This window comes from Callorhinus ursinus, unplaced genomic scaffold (assembly GCF_003265705.2).
Source record: "Callorhinus ursinus isolate GAN/ISIS: 27379988/994484 unplaced genomic scaffold, GSC_fseal_2.0 scaffold11, whole genome shotgun sequence".
In the NCBI taxonomy this organism is placed as follows: domain Eukaryota; kingdom Metazoa; phylum Chordata; class Mammalia; order Carnivora; family Otariidae; genus Callorhinus; species Callorhinus ursinus.
Window position 1 is genome coordinate 19,212,831 of NW_027397073.1, and position 26,910 is coordinate 19,239,740.

Below are 26,910 nucleotides of genomic sequence, written 5' to 3' on the forward strand. Positions count from 1 at the left end.
TAGAATTTGAGTGCAGTTTAAAAAAAAAGAAAGAGAGAAAAGAGGGATGCCGGGTCCCCGGGAGTTGAATATTTGTAAGCGGGTCAGCCTCTTCCTTTTGCACAGTTAACATGTCTTAACTTTTAAAGTGGATATGCCATTCTTGTGGAAACATAAATTGATACCATTCAGTAACCCCTAACAACCTAAAAATACCATAGCTGGCACTCAGTTTGTGCTATATATTTTATTTATTTTTTTATTTTTTTAAAGATTTTATTTATTTATTTGAGAGAGAGAGAGAATGAGAGAGAGCAAGCACGAGAGGGAGGAGGGTCAGAGGGAGAAGCAGACTCCCCGCTGAGCAGGGAGCCCGATGCGGGACTCGATCCCGGGACTCCAGGATCATGACCTGAGCCGGAGGCAGTCGCTTAACCAACTGAGCCACCCAGGCGCCCAGTGCTATATATTTTAAAGTATTAATTAAAACTGGTGCTTTTGTGCTGGAAATAAAAGTAACAGATTAGGTTTTAATAGATAATTTGCTTAGCCTCTAACGGCTTCCTTGGAATCCTGAAATTTTCACACAGAGAAAGTAAAGGGAAAGTTTAGAAGTGACCATGTAGCATCCCCCCCCATAAATGATAAAAATTTTTGTAGCTTTCATTATTTATATTTTAAAATTACAGTTATAAACAACAATTAAGATAAAAATTGTATCACTTGACAGAAAGAGAAATTGTTTATAGTCAGTGTGCTTCTCAGCCTTCTCTCGTGCCTTCTCCCTAAAGGGCTGATTAGAATGTAATAATTGGGGATGATAGCAGGAGGAAGACAATTCCATTTAATTAAAGATAATTTATTTTACTTTAAATTGGTGATGTCCCACATGAATAAGAGTAGATTTAGCAGATAGATTTATTAATGGGTACTGACATCTCAGTTGACGTAAAAAGCAAACATTTTCTTTCTTCATTGTTTTTATTGTGTCTCAGCACCTGAAAACCACTGTCCTCTCCCTTCCCTTCCTGCTTTACAGAGCTGTAGACTTTTCCACCAGATACGCAGTTACCGGTTTATCAGTGAAACCCACGTGAGCCTCTGCTGAGTTAAACACAAGGCCCCGGAGCTTGAAAGGATGGTCAGACAGAGTCTCAGGGCCAGCGCTAGAAATGCTATCTTCTCAAATGACATTCTCTTGCTTGATCTTTAAAATATTTAGTTCATGGATTCCAAGGTAGCGTCAGCATTTTGAATGAAGATCAGAAGATTTCCTTTGGTCTTGCATCAATATTTCTTCAAGAGAACTTGTACCTTGCATATCATGGGTAATGAAAAGTGCCCCCCAAATACTCTTTGCACTGCCTAGGTTCATTTCTAACCAGGAATCGTATGGGAAGTGAGGCCCTTGTGCCATATTTTTATTGTTGTCTCATGCAATTGCAAGCAGATCCTGGAGATTAGGGAAATTTTTAGAAAACGGAGGCAAGAAATGCATGAAATTGTCTTCATCTGGTCTCCTCAAGCCTGTGATGGTTTTTTCGGTGCCATGTACCTTTAGCAAAATTGTATTTGTAATCCTAGAAATCCTAAGGCACTTTCCTTCTGCTCCTGACAGACTGCATTCTGTGTTCCCAGCTAGTGTCGGATCTCGTTTGCATTACCTTGATCCTCCTAAAGCCTTTGCCCCATTCCTGCATCCTTCCTTGTGCTTTCTGTTGATCAGCCGTTTCTCTATACCTGCATAGGTATGTCTCATTCACATCAGATTTCTCTTCTCCGAATGAAATCCCAACCCTCTGAGCACCTCTTTCTCCCCGGACTTCTCCTTCTGTCCAGAACTTGCTTCACATCAACCCTCTAGTTTTGCTTATGTTCATTTTTCTTCCTACTTTGTTGTCTCATTTTTAGATACAATTCCTTTATGCTCATTCCCTTTCCTTGCCTCTTCAGGCTTCACTGGTGTGTCTTTCTAGCTTTATTTCAAAAATTACTTTTGTATAACTAGTGTCTTCAAAATGAAGGGAGGAAATGAGACCTTTCTTTTCTTTCTGGGGGTGTGAAGACCATGGTGGAATTTTTATTTCATTTTGAACTAGATGGATTTATTGTGCCCTGTTCTGCCATTTTACTTTTTCAAATGGATGTTAGATCAGTGGTGGTGGTTGTTTTGCAGGATTTTTATTGAGTCTTGCTTTTCACATTGTATCGACCTTTTCCTTCCCTTCAGCCAAAGCATCTTATTTTTCTGTCCATTTACCTGGCTAGTGGTAATAACCCAATCTCTCAGGCTCTTATTTTATCCTTGGTAAAATATCCATCTCTTTTTTTTTTATTGCTGTTACCCTCGCTGTACCTTACATGTCTTCTTCTGCAATAAACGTGTGATACCTTCCCAAAACTCCTGCGAGCAAATAATGCTGGGAAAAAAGGACATTTACAAGTAATGTTCTTTGCTGAGCATTGGAGAATTCTGCTTGGGTTTTTAAATGTTTTCCCCAGAATTGTACAGTCATGATTTGGGATAGCGGGTACCTGAAGGCCAGTGTTCAAATTGATCCTTAACTGGAGGTGAAAACTCTAAATATGAATTTTCATGGGGAAAAATGATCCTACATTAATAGCAGGTAGATTCAATTGTACCTGTTGGCCAGTAGACTGGTTCAGGCTGTGTGTGTGTGTGTGTGTGTGTGTGTGTGTGTGTGTGTGTGTGTGGCAAGAGTAGAGAAGTGATCCATGGCCAGCCACTGTTCTCAGTGGCTCCTGTCGGCCTGGAGGGAAACAGGCACTTGGGTCAGGATGAAGACATACCCTGTAACTCAGCAGGAGCAGCTCCTCCCTCCTCTCCCCAGTTTCAAGCTATTTCCTTTCTTTTCTCTCTGTTCCATTATTTCTCCAGCAATTTCACTAACCATTTCCAAACACCTTCAACCTTTGTCTTTTCTTCTCCTTTTTGCTTTACCATGTCATTAAAGAGTGTCATTAAGTTGGAGGCCATTCCTCTCTACAGCAAAAATCTGGATGGCATGCTTTTGTCAACTAGCCTCTCATTAGTAGCTGCTGTATTCTCTGGAAAATGTCAGAAATTTTGAAAAACAAGCAAAGGAAAGGACAACTACTATATCCCAAACCGGAAACCCCACTTTTACTCTGTAAAGAAGGCATTCAGGGAGAGAAGCCTCCTCTGTTCCCCGGAGGAACTGGGAGTGGCGAGAGGGAAGCTGCTAAACGTGGTCCAGATGCAGCTCCATCCAGGGGAAGCCTTGTGCTTGGTCACTCGGGTGGCTGGGCTTGTCCCACCTCCCCTTCTCCTTGCCCTCCTCCCAGTCTCTTCCTAGGCCCTCCCACCCCGAGGCGAGCCCCAGGCCTTGCGGCAGACATCTGCGGGTCTGAGTTCATATATCCAGCATGAAGTTCCCTCTCTCCCTCCTATTATGAGTTCTGGTGCTGTGGTCCTGCTTGCTCCTTGTCTGTCAGACTGCAGTTCTGATGCTGTCAGCCATGTCTGACCAATCAGCAAACAACAGCACAGGATGAAATTTAAACAATGCAGATGCTCAGATACAGGGTTATGTTGACTGGACCACGAAGGGAAAGCAGAGGTAAGGTCAGAGTCTCCCCAGAGTGGTTATCCCGAGCCTGCCTGATCTGACCCCTTGTGAGCTCCACTGTGTTGCTTGGCTTATATTCTGCCCATTCGCTTTGCCTTACTTCTTTCCTCCCCTGCCATGCGGCAGGGTTTTCATTTTAATTCCCTGCCCTTGGTTACTTTGCTCCCCTCATGCATTCACTTCTTTCTCTCTTGGATCTGTGCTGAGTGTCATTATGAATGGTCCTGCAGTGCCTCTAGGCTGAGGATCCTTGGGAAACATCCCCTTGTGCAGGGCTTTTGGGGCCACAGGCTCAGGAAGAGAGGACTGCTGAGAATCTGGGCAAAGGGGCTGAATGACGAGGCCTTCTCAGGATCCCTCCGTGGGGCGGGTGCACCTTATCCTTAGGTTACAACCATGCTCTTCTTTCTTACCATTGAGATGTATTGAACTGTAAATGGAGCTTGAATCATCTTTTTGGGGGGAAATGCTTTAATTAGAATAGATATAAACAGACACAACCTAAATGAGGATGAATCAGCCAATCCTGGAGAATTTGGGGGGAAGAAAAAGAGAGTTGATATCTGCCCCCCCCCTTTACAGTTTGTGGTATTCGTTCATGAGGTTGCTGCTCGCAAAAGAAGACTGTTCTATCATCTTTCTCTTCTGTTTTAAGTATTTGGTTGGTCTTTTTATAACTTAGAGTGTTTACAGGGTTCTGTACTCCCTAGTCCCATCTGGAAAATATTTAAACTTCATAAGATCTATAAGACTAAAATATCACATATAATGGGATAGGCAGAAGGAGGAAAAATTAGACCCATTGCGTGTGTTTAGAGTAAGTCGGTTGTTTGTTCAGAAGCGGCTGCTGGAGGAATTGGAACAAATAGATGTGTGCGGTGAATGGTCGGGTCCAGAGCTGTACATTTTACCACAGAATGAGCCTTGGTTTGTAAAACTGACATTCTGTTGTGACTTCTAAATCCAAACAAATCTCTGCAAATTTCTGCCCGATCGAGTTAATAAGAAAATATATACATGCAGAGGCGAGAGCCGTATGCTACTTGCGGTCTGTCAGTGTTGGTGGGAATGGGAGATGTGTTTTACCTACTGTATTACATTCAACCAGCGACTGCCAGGACCTCCAGCTCAGCAGGTTTTGTGGATTTTTTTTTCTCGGATGAAAACAATGGGATGCAGAAAGAGCTTCAGAGAAGGGGACAGCAGATGCGGGACTGGAGTCCCTTGCCTCCTAATTGCCTTGTAATTGAGGAGCGGTTTCCACTTTCCCACTATCTCACTTGCAGGAGAGGAAGACAGATGTGGCTTAGCGGGTACCAGCTTTCTCCAGGCCGGATGTGCCGTGGGACTGGGAGGTCATTCCCTGCTCGCAGGCCTGTGATCTGCTTCACACCTGTGTTCATTTTTCCCCATGATCGATGACCTTGTATTAACCTGCAGTGACCTTTCGCCTTCGCCTGTTCTCTGGGACCGGCTCTTGGCTAGCGGACCCTCCTTTCTCTCTGATTTACAGGTGGTTCCTGGAGCCGTGTACACTTGTTTTTCATGGTGCACAGTGCACTTAGCAGCCCGGCAAGACCTGCAATTTCATCCCTCTCAAGGGGCCGAGAGGGGTTTGGGATGTGGGGGGGGGGGTGCAGCGAGAGAGGTTGCTGTTTGCATGTGCTTTTCTATTTTGTGGCTCATATGGTATCAATTACCATTTGATGGCAACGCCAGGCCTGAGGCCCTTTGCATGTTTGTCCTGTGAGAAAGATCTGGAAGAACCGACATATGGTTTTGATTGCAGCAATTGCAGGTTGATAGAATGAACGCAGGGGTGAGGTGGGTGGGTTTTCCTTCCGGCCCTTTCCACTCTGGGTTGCTAATGTGCTTTGCTTGTGGAACTGGTCTTTTCATCATCCAGCCCCTCCCCACTCTCCTCCCGCCCCACCTCCCCTCCCCAACCCTCTACACTTTGCCTTCCCTGCCCCTGCTCCTCTGTATTTCCAAATCACCGCCAGAAACATGTGGCCCACATTAAGGACCTTCAATTAAAACAAACAAAAAAAAAATTGTCTGCTCTGTGTTAAAATCCCAGAGCAGGTAGGTCCATCAAGATGATCAGAATTATACTAAAGTTAAAAAACAAATGGGTGGTGGGGAGTGGGTTCTCTCCAGAAGCTCGGGACATGTTTTAAAATGGCTATTAGTTCAGGTTGTTAAACATTGAAATGACACTGAAAAATGGCAGCAATAGAGATTAGTGTATGTGTGTGTGTGTGTGTGAGAGAGAGAGAGAGAGAGAGAGAGCACGCACGCATTTCATCTAGGACACCTCTTTGAATTGTTTGAGCATATGATGCATAGGGGCAGGATTTCTTTGAGGTTCTCTTTTCCAGTACATCTCGGGCCATAAAATGGAGGAGCAAGTTGGGGTGCCTAGGTCTATATGAGCATTTCCCTTCAGAAGGGAGACACTGGAGACCCATCTCTCCCATACACAGTGACTTCTTTCTGACTAAATTTGTGACAGTGGGGGGTACCCAGGGGGAGGCTCCTCATTACTGCTGCGCAGCAGGGGATTGCATCTGTGAGTTTGCCAAGGAAAGGTCTAGTATTGGGGGACAGAAAGGCAAAGAAGGGAAAAGAACATTATAGACACTTTTAAAGCTACCCATGAAAATGTTTTCTTTCCAAGTAACATTTTTCTATAATGCTCTCAAATTCACATGTCTTGTAATCTGTTCTACAGATGGGTAGCCCATGAGGCTATGACTTTTTTACTTCAACTATTGCATTTCGAAATACTGCTCACAATTAGGAATTTATATAGTTTTAAAAGGTAATGCGGTTTCTCATGAGTGAATGTTTCTATTATCATCTTCCTTCTTTTAAACTGAAAACCAGCGAACCAGGAACAAAACATAAAAATATGGCCCTCCAAAAAAGTTCTTCAAATGTGAGGTGAATTATTAGTTCTGAAGCCCAGCAATTGAAACTTAACCATAATACTCAACACACTTCATATTTATTTCTACATCAGAGCTGATCTTTATCGAAAGGCAGTAAAAACTAAAAATTTCAGTTGTTGACTTAAATTATAGGGAGATGTCTGTGTGATAGACTCTGTAGATAAAACAGACCATAATTTTACAATAGCAGTTGACTGTTTCTTAAGATATTTGCCCAGGGCTACCTTTTTTCTTTACCCAAGTTTATCCTTAAAATATACAGATTGGCTTTCTAAATGGTTGTTTTTCTCTCTCTTTCTTTTTCTTTCTTTCTTTCTTTCTTTCTTTCTTTCTTTCTTTCTTTCTTTCTTTCTTTCTTTCTTTCTTTCTTTCTTTCTTTCTTCCTTCCTTCTTCCTTCCTCCCTTCCTTCCTTCCTTCCTTCTTTCAGTCTTGATAATGATTATATTTTGCTATTTGGTAATCTTCCTACAGTTTTGTCCTCCGAGCTGTGTTTGAATTCACAGTAACTGGTGATTAATTGATTTGCTCTAGTCATATATTTTGATAGTGGCTACTTGGTTATTTGACTGATAGTTAGTGGACACATACAATAACTTTAAATCACCCTTCAGTTTGACAGCTTAAGACTTAACATTTCTACTTGATGCTCATGCCATATTAGGTGCTTTCAAAGACTGATGTGTTGAGAAGTCCAATTTGGTGATTTTTAAAAAAAAAAATTGTTGCTTTCCTGAAATATATGCTGTTGAGGACTCATAGCAAAATAATGTAGTGTATGGGTTGTAAGCCTGTTTTAGAACTTGTTGGGTCACTTAACAGTAGCTGCGCTGGGGAGATATTTGATTTGAGAAAATTTTTCAATCTTTTTGGCCCTAACCATTCTGGTTTTGAAATGGGAAATGGAAAAGAGTTTTCAGGAAGAGAGATATCTCTGTTTTGAAAGGCAGCATAGGTAGAAATCTTCCCATCCCTGCTCAGATTAATTAGCATTCCTAATCTGTCCCCCCAACAGAGGATAAAGAGTCTGATGGGAAATGTGGGTTTATATTTTAGAGACACACTACAGAGGCATGAGATAGTGCTGGATACCACCTATATGCTTCTTACCCAGCATTAATTTGGTTTTGGGACTGAAATTTAGGTAAGTTTGCTGAGGAAGCAACTTTTTTATATACAATTTCTTTTTTAAAAAACTATCCACTACTTTAAAAACCACTCCCTATTGAAACTTTATTCAGTCTTCTAAAATATTTCTACATTTTGGATTATCTTTTTAAATGGTCGAATTTATGTAGACACCAATGATCCTAAAAGATGAACCCACCCCCACATGTGCTAATATATAGAGTCTTAATCCTTATCAAAGAAAAAGAAAAGACTGTTTTGTCAAAAGTCTGAATACAGGGATCCTTAAACTAATTAATTCCTTGAAAGCAGTAAAATTACTAGTTTTCTTTCTTTTTTGCTTTCTTTCTTTTCTTAGTTTGTAGTTACTCACAGATGGAGAAATATTTATAATATTATGGGTTTTTTTGATGTATGCAAACAACTATCACATCACACTTGAATTAGAATTACTTTTATAAATTGAGGAAAGAGAATGCCTGAGAAGTCCCTGGTGGGATGAAAAATTCTCAGGACTCTCTTGGAAAAGTGATAACTACTTTCCTCTCTCTAGATGTGGAGACCCCCTCCCTGGCCCCAGATACCGTGTTGCAGAACACATTCACTTAATCTTTGAAGAGCTCATCGCCTCTCTTTAGGACCTGTTCTTGTTCATACATTGAAGAGCTCATCGCCTCTCTTTAGGACCTGTTCTTGTTCATACATTGCACAAATATGCACTTTAATGTCCACAAGGAAGACATTACTACTATCTAGAAGGGCAATGTCAATTAGGAACAGGAAAATGCAAGGTCTTCCAACTGCAGAATTGTACTGACTTTACACCACCTCCTTTTGAACAAAATTTGAACCTTTGAGGAGAAAATATTGGAGGTTTTGATGAGTCTTTCTTTTCCTTTCTTTCTTTCTTTCTTTCTTTCTTTCTTTCTTTCTTTCTTTCTTTCTTTCTTTCTTTCTTTCTTTCTTTCTTTCCCTTCTTTCTTTCTTTCTTTCCTTCCTTCCTTCCTTCCTTCCTTCCTTCCTTCCTTCCTTCCTTCCTTCCTTTCTTTCTGTATTTGCAAATCATGGCTTCCTGATCCTAAGGAAAAAAAAAAAAAAAGAAAAATCTCAAAGGAAAGGCTCAACAGGCTTCCTGGACATCAAATAGTTCACACAAAACAACATTCTGATGACTTGCATGTAAATAAATCAGAAACATATGAATTAAACGTCTCTAGAAATACATATGGGTTGAAAAATAGAAGTGCTGAGAAAATGTGTTTTGGGTTTTGCTGAGCCCATGACATTCGAAAAATAGTATGAGACACTGAACAAACACAAGCCATGGTTTGGCTTACCCACCCCTAATATTAGCCTCCCAGTTCAACGGCAAATCGGTTTACCATGTGCCTAAGTACGAGCCACCTTTGGTGTGCTCCCCCACACTTAATTACTTGCAGTTTAAATTTTTTTCAATTAGAAGCTCAAAAATAGCATCACATTTCAAGAAAATGCAAATCTTAGCATTTTCTCACTCAGTTGGTTCACAACAGACTTTTTTTAGAAAATACCACAGATCATTTCACCTTTAGGAACAGTCATACTGGTATGGCCCTCTTTGGTATGACTGGTGTGCAGCAGAAGGAAAGCATCATTATTTAAAAAAAAACCAAACTGGCCCAGAAATTGATGTTGCCCGTTAAATCAAAGTGATAAACTACTGCAGATAAAACTTCCATGAAGTTAAATGGTACCCTCTCTTGACATTAGGTGGTAGCCCAGCCATACACACTACTACCAAGCTCAGAGTTCCTGTTCTTTTTCACTCCTGAGCTCTGCAGCCTTCTCTGTAGGTGGTAGGAGTTTGCCTTCTCTTTTCCACAATGTACTCTAGAGAGCCAACATTAGGGATTCTAAGTCCTGGGACAATTGCAAAGACCTTAGAGACCTCTTATCTTCTCCTCTTGGTATCTTGTTCTTCGGCATCTGGCTTTAAGTACAGGACCAGACCACAGGGGAATTTAGGGAACAAAATCAGTGGAGCTTCAGGCTTTACCCACTGAAGGTAAGTCACTGATGTGTCCTTGGACAAAATCTTTAATCTGTCCTTTGGACTGGCACCATCATCTGAGTCATATCAGTTTGAAGTTTTAGAAAGGTGGTGGATTTTATTTTATAGGGAAGCTATTTTGGTTGTTTAAAATGTTTTTAATGTACTTTTCTTAATTCCTCCACTCAAATGGTGGTAGGAACTTCATTGCCTACCATGACATAAGGTGCTAGAATATAGCTCTGAACAAGACAGACATGAGATAGACAAGGACATAGACAGCCCAAATGTAGTTTGATAATGCACTGGTGGGGGAGCACCAGACTGCTAGAGATGGACACAGGAGGGGTGCCTGTCCCAGATTTGGCCTGAAGGAAGCAGGGTCCAAGAATGAATGGGTATTAAACAAGCAAAATGCTGGATCAAGGAAGAGCATGGCATATACTGTTATCTGAAAGTCATTCAGGATGGCTGGAGCTCATAGTGCCAAAGGATAGTAGTAAGGGATGGGACTGAAAAGGTCAGCAGTGGCCAGATCATACACTGCCTTGTGCACCCAATAAAGGAGTTTAGATCTTATCATGACTGTAATAAGGAGCCCTTCAAATGGGTATGCCCAAGAGGTCATTGAATTTGAAAGTCCAGAAGGGTAGCAGAAAGACCAGGAAAACCTAGTCAGAGAAGCCAAGGGAAGCAAATCTAACTGTAAGGAAGAAGTAGTCAACAATATCCAGTGTTGCTGAGAGATAAAGATGATCTTGGGCTGCAGCATCCAGGAGCTCTTGAGCAGTTCCACTGGGGTAGTGGGTGTGGAGGGAAGGTAAAGAAGTAGAGAAAGGGCATCACCAGCTGCTTTTCCATCATCATTGTCATTGTCATTGTCATCATCATCATCATCATCACCAGAAAATGAGCATCAAGCATCTTATCTACCAGACAGAGAGAGTGAAGGAAAAGAGAATGAGACACACACACACCCCCCAGGGAGCTGGAACATATTTGGGAAAACAGATCATAAATATAAAACAGAAGACAGCAACACAAGATAGAAGACATGCAAAGGGGAAAGCAAGCCATACAAACCAATGAGATGAAACATCTGAACAGAGCCATGAAAGAACAGGACACATCAGATGGCAGATGGAAAGGGAGAGTTTTTAAAGTGGTGAGTGCAGCTTGATTTATATTCTGAGTTATGCCTCCTTATCACATTCCAGTCTGTTTGGGGGTTCCTATCAAACAGAAATGGTAGAAAACACGGTTAAAGGTGATGTGTACTCTTAACCAACCTGTGACTTGTGTTTCTCAACCTTTTTTTTGCGGGGGGGGGGGGGTGGAATTAAAGCCACAGACTGACTTTCTGTTGTGGTTTCATGCAGTCTTTATTTTTAAAAGGTGGACACAGAAACTAAGGAACAGATATCACAGGTAGAGCAAGTCAGCAATATTCATAAATTTTACGTGAGTTCCTTGAGAAGTTTTGCACATCCAATGCTGAATGTCTGTGGAATTACAGTGTAGTATGTGTAGTATCTTACACATCTGTGTTATCTCCACATGATGTCCTCATCCCAGTATGAGGCCAGGGGCTCACCCCCATGTGCAGTACCTTCAAGAAGCCATTCATGATTCAGAGGACAGTTTTTCTTGATAAAGATACCTGAGGTATACTTCTATAAGGCACTTCAGTGCTAAAAATCTGCTGTGTAAGCTTTTAAGTGAAAGAAAGAATTGGTTCTCTTTTACTTTGGCTCTTTCCCTTGTTTGCTTAGTGACTATTTCTTGGGTATCTGCTGTGGGCAAGCCTTTGCATGAAATGTGCTCCAAATCATACCCTCTTCCCCCTTCCCCCCAGGAGCCCATTGTGTTTTATGGGAGAAAAGACTTCTATACTTCATAAAATTTACACATTTCTGAAGTAAAATGCTGGGACAATTTAGAAGATGAAATAATATTTGATGAAAACTTACTGAACTCATTTTTGTAAAAGGATTTTGGTCCATGATCCTGTCTATATTACAGCACTGGTACCCTTCCTGTTTGTGCTTGTTAGAGACCAAAGCTGACTATGTTGTTCACCTATCAAGAGGTTTTCCATTAAAAAAAACCAGACTCATCACCATCAAAAAATATTTCAAGCATCATCAGGGTGCTGAACATGCTATACAAATGAGGAACGTTGAGGTCCATACTTTTTCAAGGTGTTTTCTCAGTGTGTGATCTTATTTGTACTGCATCTCTGTGTAGCAGCAGATGTTATGATTTCTACTTTTCAAATATCATAAGATTGAAAGAGAGGTTAATGACCTACCTGTAGTCAATTAATGAGCAATAGAATCAAAAGTGGAAAAATGTTCTGCTCCTAAGAGCACATTAGAGACCATTATTTATAGCTAGTTAACTCACTTAAGATATTTTGGCAATGAGGGAGAATCATAACTTCATCTTTTTTTTAAAACTTCTTAACTGATTTTTTGAGGTATAATTGATATACAACAAATCATACATATTTGAATGTACAGTTTGATAGGTTTGGCATATATATGCTCCCATTAAGCCATAGTGCATCTTGGTAGAATGAGTTTGCTAACAAAAAGTTTCCATTGAGTTTGCTAACAAAGAGATCATAAATGACTTTGCTGAAAGAGCAGTTTTGATTTCAGTGGAAAGACAGCCTCCTCTCCTAAGAGGGCTACATTATTTGCCTAAATTTTCCATCTAGCAACTGATGACAAGACATACTGCTTAAGAAGTTTGACCCATCCTTGGTCCTCTCTACTACTGGAATACCATCTCCCTGCAGATGGGTCCTCATTAATACTTTTTGTGAAGGACAACATAAAGGTTATGAGCCTGCTACTATGTTTTGTTTTGTTTGCACTGATTGAGGTACAATTCACATGACGTAAAATTACCATTTTAAAATGAACAATTCAGTAGTATTTGATACATTAACAGTGTTGAGCAACCACCACATCTGTCTAGTTTCAGAACATTTCCATCACGCCCAAAGGAAACCCTATACCCATTAAGCAGTTCCTTCCCATCCCCTGCTGCCGTATTTTATAAACCTGTAATTTTATCACAATATACACAAATATGCATGCACACAGGCACACACAAACACACATGGTAGACACATAATCCATCTATCTAGAGATTAGGAAATTCCAGATCTACCTACGATTAAGAGATTTTCCAGACAAAGGACCTAATGTATCCTAATTATATAAGCAAAGGACTATAGTCTAATGGATGTTTCTCCATCAGGTGAAAGAAAAAAGGAAACATCCCTTGCTTCTTTTTAACATTTCTCTGTATTTCTTTTAAGTTCTCACTTAGATACTAATTTATCAAGGAAGAAAAAAAAAGACAAAAATCAATTCTGGGCCTCTGATTATGTAAAACTGCCATGTTCCTTTTCTTGTAAAAAATCTCTCATTAATTTTGTCAACATTGAGAATTTTAAACTGCTTCCCTTATCTTAATATTAAGCAATTATCTGGATTTTACATTTCTAGTTTTGAAGATTCAAAGTTGTTGAAAAAATAATTTAGTTATCAAAGGTTTCATTTCTTAGATGAACATCAAATGGGCATTCTTACTGTAATTTTCATTGTTAATTACTGTTGTTTATATGTATTTATACCCTTGTTATTCCAGAAAAATATTTGAGGTAGCCAGTAGAAGATCTTTAAACTGTGTATCTTTGAAATTAAGAAAAATTAGATCAGATGAGAAAAAGGATCTGAAATTCAAATATTAGAGAAAGTCAACTTAATTTTATATATATATATTTTTGGGGGGGGTGAGAGAGAGAGAGAAAGAGAGAGCACAAGTGTGCCTGAGCAGGGGGTGGGCAGAGGAAGAAGGAGAAGCAGACTCCTCACTGAGCCTGGAGCCCAATGCAGGGCTATATCTCATGACTCTGAAATCATGACCTGAGCCAAAATTGAGTCTGATGCTTAACCAACTGAGCACCCAGGCGCCCCATAATATTTTAAATGTTCCTGAAGAGGTGCACTGTTTATTGGTAATTTGTTCTTCTACTGCCCTGTTCCCTTTGAGGAATATTATTGCCCTTCTTTATTAAGCCCTCACGTCCTCAAGAATTCTTTGAATAACCCTGGATAATTCCCTTGACATTTCTTTGGCATAAATATTTTGTACAAATACAACTCACTTACGTATGTCTTCTAGTTGCTTGTTATACATCTGAGGTCTCTGGACTGGCTCCTAATGATAATTCTAGAGTCCTTTTTTTTTTTTTAATGTACCAAAGTACCTAGCCTTGTGCTAGCTAAAATCTCTGCTGTGTGTTACATCAGTGAAATATTGCTGGCTGATTTTACCTAAAAGTTTGCCCTGGGCGTGAGAGAGGGGCAGGTCCTTAAATGGATAGCAGATAAAGAGGTGGTTGATTGGACAGAAATATTGACAATTCACATACTTATTTTTCTTTCATTGCAGTGTGTGCCACAGTCTTATATTTGGTAATTATTTCATGCTTTTGTTTTCAATTGAAAGGAGTTAGGGCCATATGTTTTGACAGAAGAAAGACATTTTGTGCTTTTCTTTCCACCTCTGTGAAAGGGAGGCTGGGGTAGTGATTTTACAGTGTACCATGGCAATGATTCCTATTCAAAACTTCACCAAATTGGAAACTCACTGTTCCTAACAAGTCTCTCAGTAAACAGAAGATGATGGCATCTGTCTGAAGCACCGAGGGCTAAGCTCGATGCTTCAAACAACAGCATAGGGTTCATCTTTAACTCTAGTTAACATTAGTAGATATCATTTTCTAATACAAAAATTAGATCTCCAGATTCCTTAGACCGTAGGTGATTTGGAAAGACATTCTGATCAGGTGCTAACAATTCTAACTTGGGATTTGGAATGAAAAAAATCTAGGTAGATCATAGCCCCACTGCTGTCCCCACCCAGCCATGTAAAAGCTCTCCCAGCTTTTGTCTCACTGTATAAGATGGGTGGGCTGGGTGACTGCTTGGAAAGAGAATATGTCTCAAAATGATTCTTAAATAAGGTAATGGAAACAGAAAGCCTTTTTTTAGGTTTTTTTTAAGATTTTATTTATTTGTGCACACGATAGAGACAGCACAAGTGGGGTGGAAGGGCAGAGCGAGAGGGAGAATCAGGCTCCCCACTGAGCAGGCAGCCTGATGCGGAGCTCGAACCCAGGACCCCGGGATCATGAGCTGAGCTAAAGGCAGACGCTTAACAGACTGAGCCCCTCAGGTACCCCAGAAAGTCTTTATAATTTAAAACATTACAAAGATATGAACTTTTTATAATGACTAATCATAGAATTATACCAAATTTCCTTTTATACTGTTAAGTTCAAGGCAAAGAAGGTATCTAGAGAAATACATATCCCCTTTTGTGAATTGTTTCTTTGACCGTTCCTCTTGTCTTTGCAATATCAGTTAGAACCTTGGCCTTGCTATCTTTTTTTTTTTTTTTTTTTTTGCTTGGGGCTCTACTTTTGAAAGTGTCTTTCAGCTTTTGTCTGACACAACTTTCTCTCTAAGCCCTCTGGCTTCCTGGGAAGGAATGTTGACTTAGGAATGATGGCTCTCTGGCCCTCTATGCTCATTATGCACAAATGCAGCCCTGCAGACCTTGGACTGGAGGAATAGGGTTAGCACGTTTAGGTTGCACAAGGTCAAACTATAACGTAATCAGTGTTTTTCTTTGGTGGCGCTTTCCCTTCTTGTAAAGCCCCCTCTGGACCCTTGTACACTCTTCCACTTTTTTCTCATTCTTTCTAAAAATTATTTCTTGAGAAAAGATCTGAGACCTCATCACATTGAATTGTAGTAGCTCCAAGCAGATAACATTTCCTGAAATAGGAAATGATTGGAGATATGTTGAAAAGTGGGTTTGTGACTGTGGAGTTTTTCCCAGGGGTGTAGGCTTTTACCCCTCATGGTAATGTTCATGGACTAAGGTCTGCAGCATTGAAGCTATATGTTTATCCCAACAGTGCCCCAAATTATTTGAGCTTAGATCCCTTCTTAAAAGACAAACTTATTAACATCCACTGAAGGATTTCAGCTCTAGGCTTCAGGCATCAACCTATAGTCTTGGGTTCAGAGGCAAGAGGGTGGAGAATACTCTTAGAACCCTTAAGTATGGGTTAGTACAGATCATTGTCTCTACCTCCTAACACAAGTCCAGCCCTCAAACATAGAGAAGAGCACTAAACTCTGTTTTGGCAGAACAATGAATGTTTATCTCTCTCGATTTTATGATGTTATTCTTAGTTTGGTGTGTATGTTGTGTTCATTCATTCATGCATATACTTAGCCACTACTTGAGCCTCTTCTGCGTTGGATGTCACACACATGCGTCCGCACATATTTCCATAATATTTGGTTAAGCCTTGTTGTTTCTGTGGTTGGTGATAGTCTATAGTGTTGAGATGGGATATGATCTGTTAGAAATAATTAACAATCATGAATGTGATGTGATAGCAGCAGAGATCAAATCATTTAGTTACATCTGTTTAAGTTAGAAATTGAAAGTCATGTTCTTCTTAACATTACCTTTAATTTCTGATGAACATTCAATAAATAAAAGCTTGGAAACAAATTGGCTAGGTGTTTGGAACATATTAAAGAATTGTGATGCACTTAACATCCACAGTCATCTATCTGCGTCCATCCTGAGCTTGGTGATGAGGCCAAGTCCCACGTGAATAAGTAACATAAAGAATGTAAACAGGAAGAAGTCAGGTTTCACCTGGACCAAATTTTATACAATTAAGTGTTTCAAGAGATCTTTATCCAGGTGTAACTGAATCAGTTTAAGGCATTCTCAGCTAGGGCCAAGGTACTCAGAATGTTGGCAGTGGGCATTCCTGTGATATACCATGCTGAAAGTAATAGCAAACATACAGTGTCTGCTCACTTCGTGCCAAGAGGAAGAGAAATGCAGGTGTAAAAATAAAAAGAAGTATTTGGAGCCAGAGGCTAGTACACATAGACGGAACTATATTAACACTTCGCTTGAATGCTTTAAGTCATAATATGGTGCTTTTTATTATCAGTTTAGTGTCCTGGTTTTTAGGCCTGGGTCTGGTTTCACCGCTAAATGCCAGTGTAACTTGCAGCAGATTACTGCCCTTCTCTCTGACATTAGTACGATTGAACAAAAAGTATTGATACCTGCTGCTACTTTGCTCAGCTTCATGCCTGGAAGACAGATGAATGGTCCTCCTGTAGCTGCGTGCAAGAGCCTTCTTTGTGCCCCCGGATCGTGACCACCTCGTGTTCTCTTGAGGCAAAACGGCATTCTTAGCCACTAAGAATGCTAAATGGCCAGGGCGTGGATGGAAGGTGCCTGGAATGCATAGAGCTGGGTGTTGGGAGGAGTCCATGAACACCCTGGAGAGAATTCTTAGCCATTAAGAGATAATGGTGTAGAATGGTGGTTACAGCTCAAACTCTGAAACAAACCTACGCGATTTTGCCCAATTTGCCAATTAACTAGCTGTGTGACTTTGAGCGAGTTACTTAACGTCTCTCTTAGATGCCTTATTTATAAAATTGAGATGATGATCAAACAGCAGTTTTAGTGTACAAAGTGAATATAGGTGGTATAGGTACCTTTTTTTTTTTTTTTCTGGAATAGTGTCTGGCATGTCCTAAGTAAAGTGTTAGCTATTTTTATCTTTGTCATGATTTTTGTCATGCCAAGTGTGACAAGAGCTTGGGGCTGGCAGGCATTGGGACCAGGTCCTTTTTCGTTTCTGGAGAGTGTTAAGCGATGATACCGTAAAATGACTTCTTTCCTTTTTTCTAATTGGCAACTCCCTGCATGCATCACTGAGATGGTTGTAGGATAATATGTGAAAACAACTTAAAATCTCAAACATTCTATATCACAGTATATCTATCATATCATAGCAGAGTAAGCCCCACCGTACCTTTCCTGGCTGTTTTACTGTCTAAGGTTTGCAATGATAACACATTAAAAATTCTTCTAAAATAGCAGGATACTATGTAGATTTAAATTACGATAATATTATTGTACAATTATTAGTAATTCTTTGTGCTTTTTTAAAAAAATTGGAGCGGGATTTTTTTTTCCGTCCCTTGTAAATTTTTGTACACATCAAAGGCTACATGGACTCATTTTATTTTTAGCGTTTGAAATTTGATTTAGGGATTTGAAAAATATACTGCAGCTAGCTATATAAAAAAACAACAACAACATAAGAATTGTCCTTGCCTTTTTATTTGAAGAAAAAAAGGAACAAGGTAGAGCTGCCCGCCCATAAAGAACACCAGGTTTTTCCTAGCTCCTGGGGAGCTTGCATGCAGGAGGCACATGATAATGGGTCCAGCTCACTTTTTCACTGCGAAATCACTGGTCTTGCCACAGACCTGGTGCACTCCTAGGGAAATGCATTGCCTGCAGGCTATCCACCTCTGCCTGCTTACGCAACTCTGGAGACTGATCCCTTATGCATCACTCAGGGCCTTTCTTCTCCTTCCTGTTGCTTTCTCTGGGGTCTTTGTGATGTCTTCCAGTTACAGAATTTGATTGGTAAAGATACAAACAAAGAAGGGAATTAAAACTTTTACAATTTTACTACTTCTTAACACAGAAAAGGGAATTTGGTGGCTGAGAAGAATAAAACTCTTGGCTCCAATTCATTTATAGGACATAGCTTCAGATTTCAGGGACTGATCTGATCATGAACAAATCATCAAAACTCAACTGATATTTAGAAGAGTGGAAAAATTATATGTGATGTTTGTGATGGGGTGTATGGATGTGTGTTCAAAATGATTTGTGTTCTAAATATATTACATACTTGGGGTGCCTGGGTGGTTCAGTGGGTTAAGCATCTGACTCTTGATTTCGGCTCAGGTCATGATCTCAGGGTCGTGAGATCGAGCCCTGCATCAGGCTCTGTGCTGAGCATAGAGCCTGCTTAAGATTCTCTCTCTCCCTCTTCCCCGGCCCCCCCACCCCCGCTTGCACACATGTGCACGCACGCTTGCATGCTCTCTCACAAAATAAATAAATGAAATATTTAAAAAATATATACTCGAGGAATTTCTTTTAGGGGGATCATATACATATTTTTGTGATGAATATAGCAGAGTGAAGACAGGTAATTGCTTGTTAGTGGAAAAAATAGGAATATCATATACACTAATGGTACATTTTTTACATGTTTAGATAATTGTGATTTTTTTTCAGACTACCAATAAAGATAGTTTGTGGGGGGGGGGAACCTCTTCTAACCAGGAGTTATTTTAGGGCATTTAGAACTATTTGGTTAATTCCTATAAAAGCTTCAGGTGATTTAGATGGTCATAAAAGCTTCACTATTTCAATAGCCTACAACTTTTGAAATTTTCTATTTATAATTAAATATCCATCAGTTTGTCAATATACTGCAGACATTTATGTGTTATCTCTAAATAGATTTCCTATTTATGTGACAATAATGCAGATTCGCCTTTAACCATCACCTGGAAATGAAGTAGGATTTTTCTACCATTAGTAAATATTCCTTGACTTGATATATCTACTGTACTGAGAATGTACCAGGTGCATAATTTTTATTCCTGGAGTTTGCTGTTGGTTTTGGTTTTTTACACTCTTGGATTATTTACTGCCTGACTGTTATATGCCCTTGAGCATTATTAACTGCCTTTAAACCTTATAATAACTTACTCAACTCTGTTACTTGAATCTGTTTATTAACCTTTTATGCCATTTTACTGCCCATTAGAATATTTAAGTTATAAAGTTAAAAAAGACTTTAGAAAGGAGAGTGCCAAGAGGACTGGATACAAAGTCAGGGGCCCTGGGCTCCGTCCAGGCCCTTGGGTAAGTCCATTAACCTCTTCCTTTGTTCATTTGTAAAATAAGGTTGAAAGCACTTGAGCTTTAAAAATATGATGCCAAGAGGCAGGACAGAAGCAGCAGGTGGAAAAATGCATGAAAAAAGAAAGGAGCATCTGTAAAGAAGTCATATAAAAAAGATTAAAAAAAGAAAAAGAAAAAGTAATAAAAATGAAGTGAGAGTAGAATAGAGGGACCCAATTACCAATAATGTGAAAACACATGATCAGAAAAACTTAAACATCTGTTCAACTTTTATCGTCTGGAAAAAGTGATCACACCATGTCTAACTATAATTCCTTTGCCAAAGACACTAGGGGCCAAGGACAAAATTGCAGTTGAAGAATTTCTTTTGCTTCCTACGCATCCAGAAACCTAGAGTCACAGATACTCTTGCCTCGTGTTCCACTTGGTACAATTTGCAGGAATTTTGGCAGATGGTTATAAAAGGACTTTGAAAAATATGTCGTAGTACAGGGGACTCTAAACATAATAAATAAAACTAAAACCTAAATGTCCTACCCTTCAGTAGCATCAACATTTACTAACACCAGCTGTGTGCTAGGGACTAGGGATACCTAGAAGTTACCTCTCCAACCAGTCCACCAAAAGAGTTATTGCTTTTGAAGCCTAAAGGGAATATTAAGTCTTAAATGAGCTGGCATTTTTGTCATAGCTGCTCTAACAGAGGGTGACACACATGGTCCAGTAGGATTCTTCATAGACAAGGATGACTCTAGCCCAGTGCTTCCAACAAAATTGTCTGTCGTAGTGGGAAATTTCTAGGTTGGTGATATCCAATATGGTAGCCAGTGGCCACGAATGGCTAGTGAGCACTTGGCTAATGTGTCTAGTGTGACTAAGGGAATGAATATTTAACTTTATGTAACTTTAATTAAGCTTAATTCAAATAACTACATATTACTAATGGCTACTGTACTGGATAGCCCCATTCTAGACACTTTAAAAATAGCTATAAGCAGTGACTAGCACTTACAACAAGATGTGAATAATACCACCATTTACTGAGTGCCTACAACAGTAATTCTTAATTATGCTTGACAGATATTATCTCTAATGCTCACAAAAAGAATAACCTCGTTTCACAAGTGAGAAAACTAAGACTCACGACATCACCAGCCAGCTCACAATTAATTGTGAGAGCTGGAATTTGAACCCAGTTGGTCTGGGTTCTACTATTATGCCAAGTCTTTCTCTGTACTCTCTGAAGATTGCCTCTTTTAAGCACATCTTCCCCTTGCATTATGGATCAGTTAGCAATGTACCTTTAACTTGGTCATGTGGCACAATTACAGTGTCCATATTAACTCTCCTGAATATGGAGGTGTCACTGCCCTTGAGCCTTTCTTTTCTCTCACTGGGACCCATGTTGTTCAAAAAACATTTTAAGAGTTGAGGGTCTGGCCCAGTTGCCTGAGTAGTCAGCTGATCCACCTCCAAGTACTTTTCCCCATTAAATGCTGGGAAGCATCAAAGCATATGCCTAGCTTTGTGAATGCCTGGCATTTGAGTGTTTCGCTGTCACAGTTTAGAATATTTGTAAAATCTGCCAAGGTCTAGACTAGTAGGTGAGCCTTGCTAGTGCTTGGGCACCGGAAGTTATAATTCTGCTTTGTTATTTTCCAGCCATCGTGGAGCATACAGCAACTCTCTTTAAGAGTTTGAAAGTCTCAACTACAATGTTCCAGTTAGACTGAACTGTTTCTTTTTGTAAATTCTATATTCAGATGGTACTTGCAGACTCACAAAGGGGTAGTGATGGTAAGGAATGTTAAAGGTGCATTGTACAACCTAGTAGTTATCCCTCGGCCCCACTCAGTTACACACCTCGTGACACATGATCTGTAACAGCCACTTCTCTGTATCCCCTTAGAGCTTAGCTTCCCACTTCAGGAAGCAAGTGACATTAATACAGATTGGTTTTACTATGAACATGCCTTATCACATTTTATTTTCTTAAAAGGTAATTATGAACCCCTCCACAAGAATATTTTCTATAAACTGTGGTCAAAGTATAGCCTTGTGTTGATAGTTTAAAATACCTTTTTTTCTTTGCCTTTTAAGAGCAAGGAATTGTTGTTGTTGTTCTTTTATGGAAAGAATATATACTCTGATGACCCAGAGTTTAAATCCTGCCTTTACCACTTGATTAATTGTTAATGTAGAAAAAATGGCTTAACTTTCCTGAGTCACATTTGCTCAGATAATAAAAACAATAGCAGCCAACATTAACCCTATTGTCTGATTTTTTTTTTTGCATGCTTAATATGTGCCAGGTACCCTTCTAGTTGTTTCACACACAACATAACATTTTATTCTCATAAGAACTTTGCATAGCAGGCTCTGCCATTCCCATCTTACATGTAGGAATCTGGAGACCAGAGAGGTTAAAGGAACAGGTCCAAGGTTGTCTGACGGATGAATGGTAAAACTTGTAGTCACACCCAGGCTGGTTTGGGACGATACAATTGATCTCTCTACTATCCTTGAGCCCTGTGAAGTAAGAATGATGCTATTCATAATAATCATCTTGTATGACCCTTAGGAAAGTCAGAAGTAACTTGTGTAGAGCTCCTAGCACAAAAGCTATTCCACAAGAGGCCCTAAACAAATGGTTCATTGTTATTTTTTAAATCTTCATAAGTAAAACTGATATGCCAAGACAGATAAAAATGAGAACATCAAGGGGAAAGGTAGCATATGCATTCTGCTCCCTTCATTTTGCACGTTTGCTTGGTTTTCTTCTTTTCTAATAGGCGGAGATTCTATTTAAAAGAAGGTATCATTTTATTCCTTTGATGACTGAGCAAAGGATAATCAGGAACTTTGGATGGAACAGCTAATGTACTATAGTAATACTTCTCAAATTCAACAAAAACTAAATATGTAAAATGAATATATATTTTTATTTTTATCAGTTCAGGGTTTTTAATGTTATCTGGAGAGATTTGTTAAACTCAGAATTTCTAAATGTATGATTTTGTTTTAAATTCAGAAATGTAAGTGAAAAGATAATGGTGCTAAATTTGGACATAAACTATATACTTTGCTATCAGTTCCCCATGAAGCTTTTATTCAACAAACAGTTCACTAAAAGAGCTATAGCTTATGAGCTTTGGCCAAGATTCTCCATTTCCAATTTTGCAACAAAAATTTCACCCTTCTTTGGTTTCTCTTGAGGGAGGAATCAGAATGCCAAAAGTCACCTTGATCTAAGCTACCTTATCAGAGAAAAACTAAGTGTAGATTTTTGTTTCCCTTTAGACTTTTCCTCATGTTTCATAGGTGGGGTCACTTCAATACACTGAACTAGAGTTTGAGATTTTTATTTCATTTTTCACTGGACTGATTTTTTGGTATTAGTCATTAAAATGACTCCAACTATTTGAAGATATCTGGGATATTTGTCATTGTTCTGTAAAATAAAAAACTATTTTAGTTAACAAATACTTAAGTCATCTTTCCAGTTACCTAAAATAGTAATAATTGAAATTAATTGGATGTGAGCTTTTCTTACTGAATTTAGTGTCTCTATTAAATATATTATTGAAACCCTCACTTTGGAGTCTTTTGATTGAGAAATTGGCAAAATAGTTGACTGAAGTAAAAATAAGGAGGGAGCTGCCTGGTCATTCAGGTTTTTAAAGATGAAAACAGGGGCACCTGGGTGGCTCAGTCGTTAAGCGTCTGCCTTCAGCTCAGGTCGTGATCCCAGGGTCCTGGGATCGAGCCCCACATCGGGCTCCCTGCTCCGCGGGAAGCCTGCTTCTCCCTCTCCCTCTCCCCCTGCTTGTGTTCCCTCTCTCGCTGTCTCTCTCTCTCTGTCAAATAAAAAAAGAAAAAAATGAAAAAAATGAAAACGTTAAGGATAAACTAAAGTATGAGCCTTATGATCAATCTGTTTTCGTAAATATCATCTTATACCTCTGCCACCATTTTTAAAGAACGTAACCTAAAATAAAGAGAAATTGATAGTTGTGTTTGTTTGGCAAGTTGCAGATCTTGAGCGGTTGCTTTGACCATACCATTTTTTAATTCCTTATAATTAAAATATGGGGGGAGCTGAACTAAATAAATTCTTTAATTCCTTCTACTTTAAAAAAGAATAGGGGTGCCTGGCTCAGTCAGTAGAACATGCGACTCTTGATCTCGAGGTTGTGAGTTCAAGTCCCATGTTGGGTGTAGAGATTTCTTAAAAATAAAATCTTTAAAAAAAATAATAGTTCTATGCATGGTTTATTTATATAAATAATTCTGTAGGATGCTTACCTTAAAAGTAACTTTTGAAGTGGGAAAGATGAAGTACGTAAATGGAAAGAGAATAACATTTTACCTGATCTGTAAATTTACAGTATAAAGAAAATTTATAAAATTTGCAGAAATTACCTTTTTTCTATAAACAATTGTCCATTTCTTGTTAATAAGACTTTCATCTTATCTAAAGAGTCCTCATTTGACCACAACACCAGAAAAATAGAAATTATATACTATATCCTAAAAACTTTGTCACTCCATAGATATTCTTTATGCAAGTGGTACTTATGAATTTGGGATAAGTGATCTTATTCTTAGATCTTTGAGATTGATCATAATTCATAGTCCAGTAGCCTCCTTGTGTATGGGTAAAATTACCAAAGATTTGTCCTTATCTCTTTGGAAGAAATAGCAACTAATTCTGCCCACATGGGGGGGGCGGGGAAGGTGAACTTTGTTAGGTGTATCAAATGGTATTGACATAATAATATACATGTTTAAAGATAATGTAGTAGAGTATAATTAAAATTAAACTATATATTATCCTAAAAGAACTTATTTCAATTGTTTTAAAATATAAAGTGATTTCATAATACGGGTCAGAGTTTATTTTCAGCTTATAGTAAATGTGCTGGTTTCTGGAATTTGGGGATAACACATAGTACACTTAGCTTGTGTTAATACCAACTGGCCAAATAGCTGTCAGACTAACAGCCTAGACCGTAGATATATTGTAGTAGGTACAGTAGCCGTATTGTGCTTATTCTGTCATTAGAATGAGATCATCTAATTTTCAATTTCCCCTTTTTCTAGACAGTAAGTTTCTTTTGTGTTTTTAGCCTACTCTCAAGACCTTCTCCAAACACATTCAGTAGTATTTCCCTAACTGTTTATTAGTTGTATAGTTCTCAAGAAAAATACTGAGCTTTGCATGACAAAACTTTAAGGGTGTTGATTTGTTTGGAGATTCCTGGCTTAAGGTTTATTCTTTGTCTCTTAAAGATGCTTGAAAAGATGTCTTCCTTATTGTAAGCCCCGTGGAAATAGAAGCAAATAGACATTTATATATTTAAAATACGAGGAGAAGTAAAAAATAAAATGAAATATAGCCTGTGAAATATGGGGCTCGTATCCCTCCATGACTGAAGAAAAGCCTTGTTTTCTAACGTGTGCCTGGGTTCTTCTGGTTTGTTTTTGTTTTGTTCAGTCTCCAGGACCTCCTAATTTTCAAGGGCACTGTGGGGCATATGTAGCATTTATTTGATGTATGTATGTGTATGCATATTTTCCCACATCTGTCTCTGTGGACCTATCCTTTGTGAAATCCTAAACCTTGTATTAATGCTTGGTTTGTGATTCATGGTGTTCTGAGAGCAATTATATAATTTTTCCTAGGGTGTTTATTCGATGTGCACTGTAAAAAAAAAAAAAATGGGAGTATTTTTTGGTAACTCTGCAGTTGCCTTTTTATTGGTGAATTTCTCTTTCTTTTACTGTGACCTGAGAATATCACTGTAGGCTCACTGCCAATTTCGTGAGCCGCTGCCTGCTTCAAAATGGAGGCAGGAAGGTATCCATTTTCATCAAGAGGATGACAGTGTTTCAGTCTCTCCGACCATCTGGAGAGAGGAACTTTTGGAGCAAAAGAAAATAGGGATTTGAAAAAATTATATTTAGCAGAAAAGGCAAGGGGGGAACCAATTAAAGTTAAACTATACCTTATGAATTTATGCTTTTCGACTATGCTGCCTTCTTTAGAGGAAACATAAACAAGAAAATACACAGGCTATTTTTATAAAGGACTGTTCCCCAAGTCTCATGAGTATTAGTAAACGAATGTTCAGTAAATTAGGATTTTGGCACACTTTTTTAAGTTTATTGCACACACAAATATAATAAGAACTATAAAGTAGTGCCCCCCCCTTCCTGTGTACATGCTGATTGTTGGTGGTCTATGTAGATCTCGGCTTTTAATGGTCTTTCTCGTGCATCTCTGCAAAAAGCTGACACTATGGGAATTTAATATTCCAAGATGTATTTGTCACTTTCTGTGGTCTGGATAGTGCATTTGTTTTCTCTCTCTCTGCCTCTTTCTCTCAGAAGTGAACATTTTAATTGAAAGGTAGAGCAAGAGGGAGAGGCTTGATGCGTGCCCTTCTGTTGGCACCTTTCATGAGCTCAGAGGCCTTCTATTTTAAAAAAAAAAAAGATGCTTGGACAAGACGACCCTGTGGTCTTATATAATATATAATATACTTAACTAGACATAATTCGCAGTGTTCTTGCCTGTGACTACAAAATATCCCCTGCCTCCAATTTTCCAGTCACACAAATCTGCTCAGCATTTTTGTTGTTGTTGTTTGTTTTTCTGTATTCTGAAAGGGGCAGTGTTCTAGGGTTTGATCAGATTTGGAATGGACATGGAAATTTAGCATTTTGTGCCTGCTTCTTATCAAGTAATGGACCTTGAGGTGCTTTGGTCAATGCAGCAAGCAAAACTAAATTGTCTCTCCTTCCTCAGGTTTATGCTCCATCAGCAAGCACTGCCGACTACAATAGGGACTCGCCAGGCTACCCTTCCTCGAAACCAGCAGCCAGCACTTTCCCTAGCTCCTTCTTCATGCAGGGTAAGATGCTGCCACTTCTGCGGGGAAATCCACGGGGCAGAATCTCCCTGGGTCTTTTCAGGTCATATGTGGGGCAAAAGACTGCTGAACTGATACTCAAGAAATGGAATACTAGGCAAGTGGAAACTATTGAAGGTCATGCTCTTCTTTAGGAATTGAATTCATTAAAAATTCATCAATTAATTAAAACTTGACTAAGACATTTTTTAAACCAAAGCCCCTTGAGCAATGATGAGTTAAGATTAAACTGGTTGACTTCACTTAGAACTGACGCTTCTTGGGGGATGGTCTTCCATGACAGATCATTTCAGCTTCTTCTGTCCCCAAGAAGAATGTGTGTGTATTTTTAGAAGTGTTTTGGTTCAGTGTGTATTTTGAGCATCCTGGATCTAGCCAACTGGGAACACATTGTCCTTATGTATAA

General features: G+C 39.1%; 1 protein-coding gene across 28 annotated transcripts in view; it reads left to right on the plus strand.

The window, feature by feature from the left end:
* TCF4 (transcription factor 4) overlaps window positions 1-26,910 on the plus strand; it is a 350,900-nt gene that overhangs the window by 269,120 nt on the left and 54,870 nt on the right. For all 28 annotated transcript variants that reach the window (XM_073898139.1, XM_073898148.1, XM_073898142.1 and 25 more), the window contains one exon: window positions 26,381-26,486. In XM_073898139.1, the coding sequence (XP_073754240.1) occupies window positions 26,381-26,486 (106 nt within the window). The remainder of the gene's footprint in view (window positions 1-26,380; window positions 26,487-26,910) is intronic.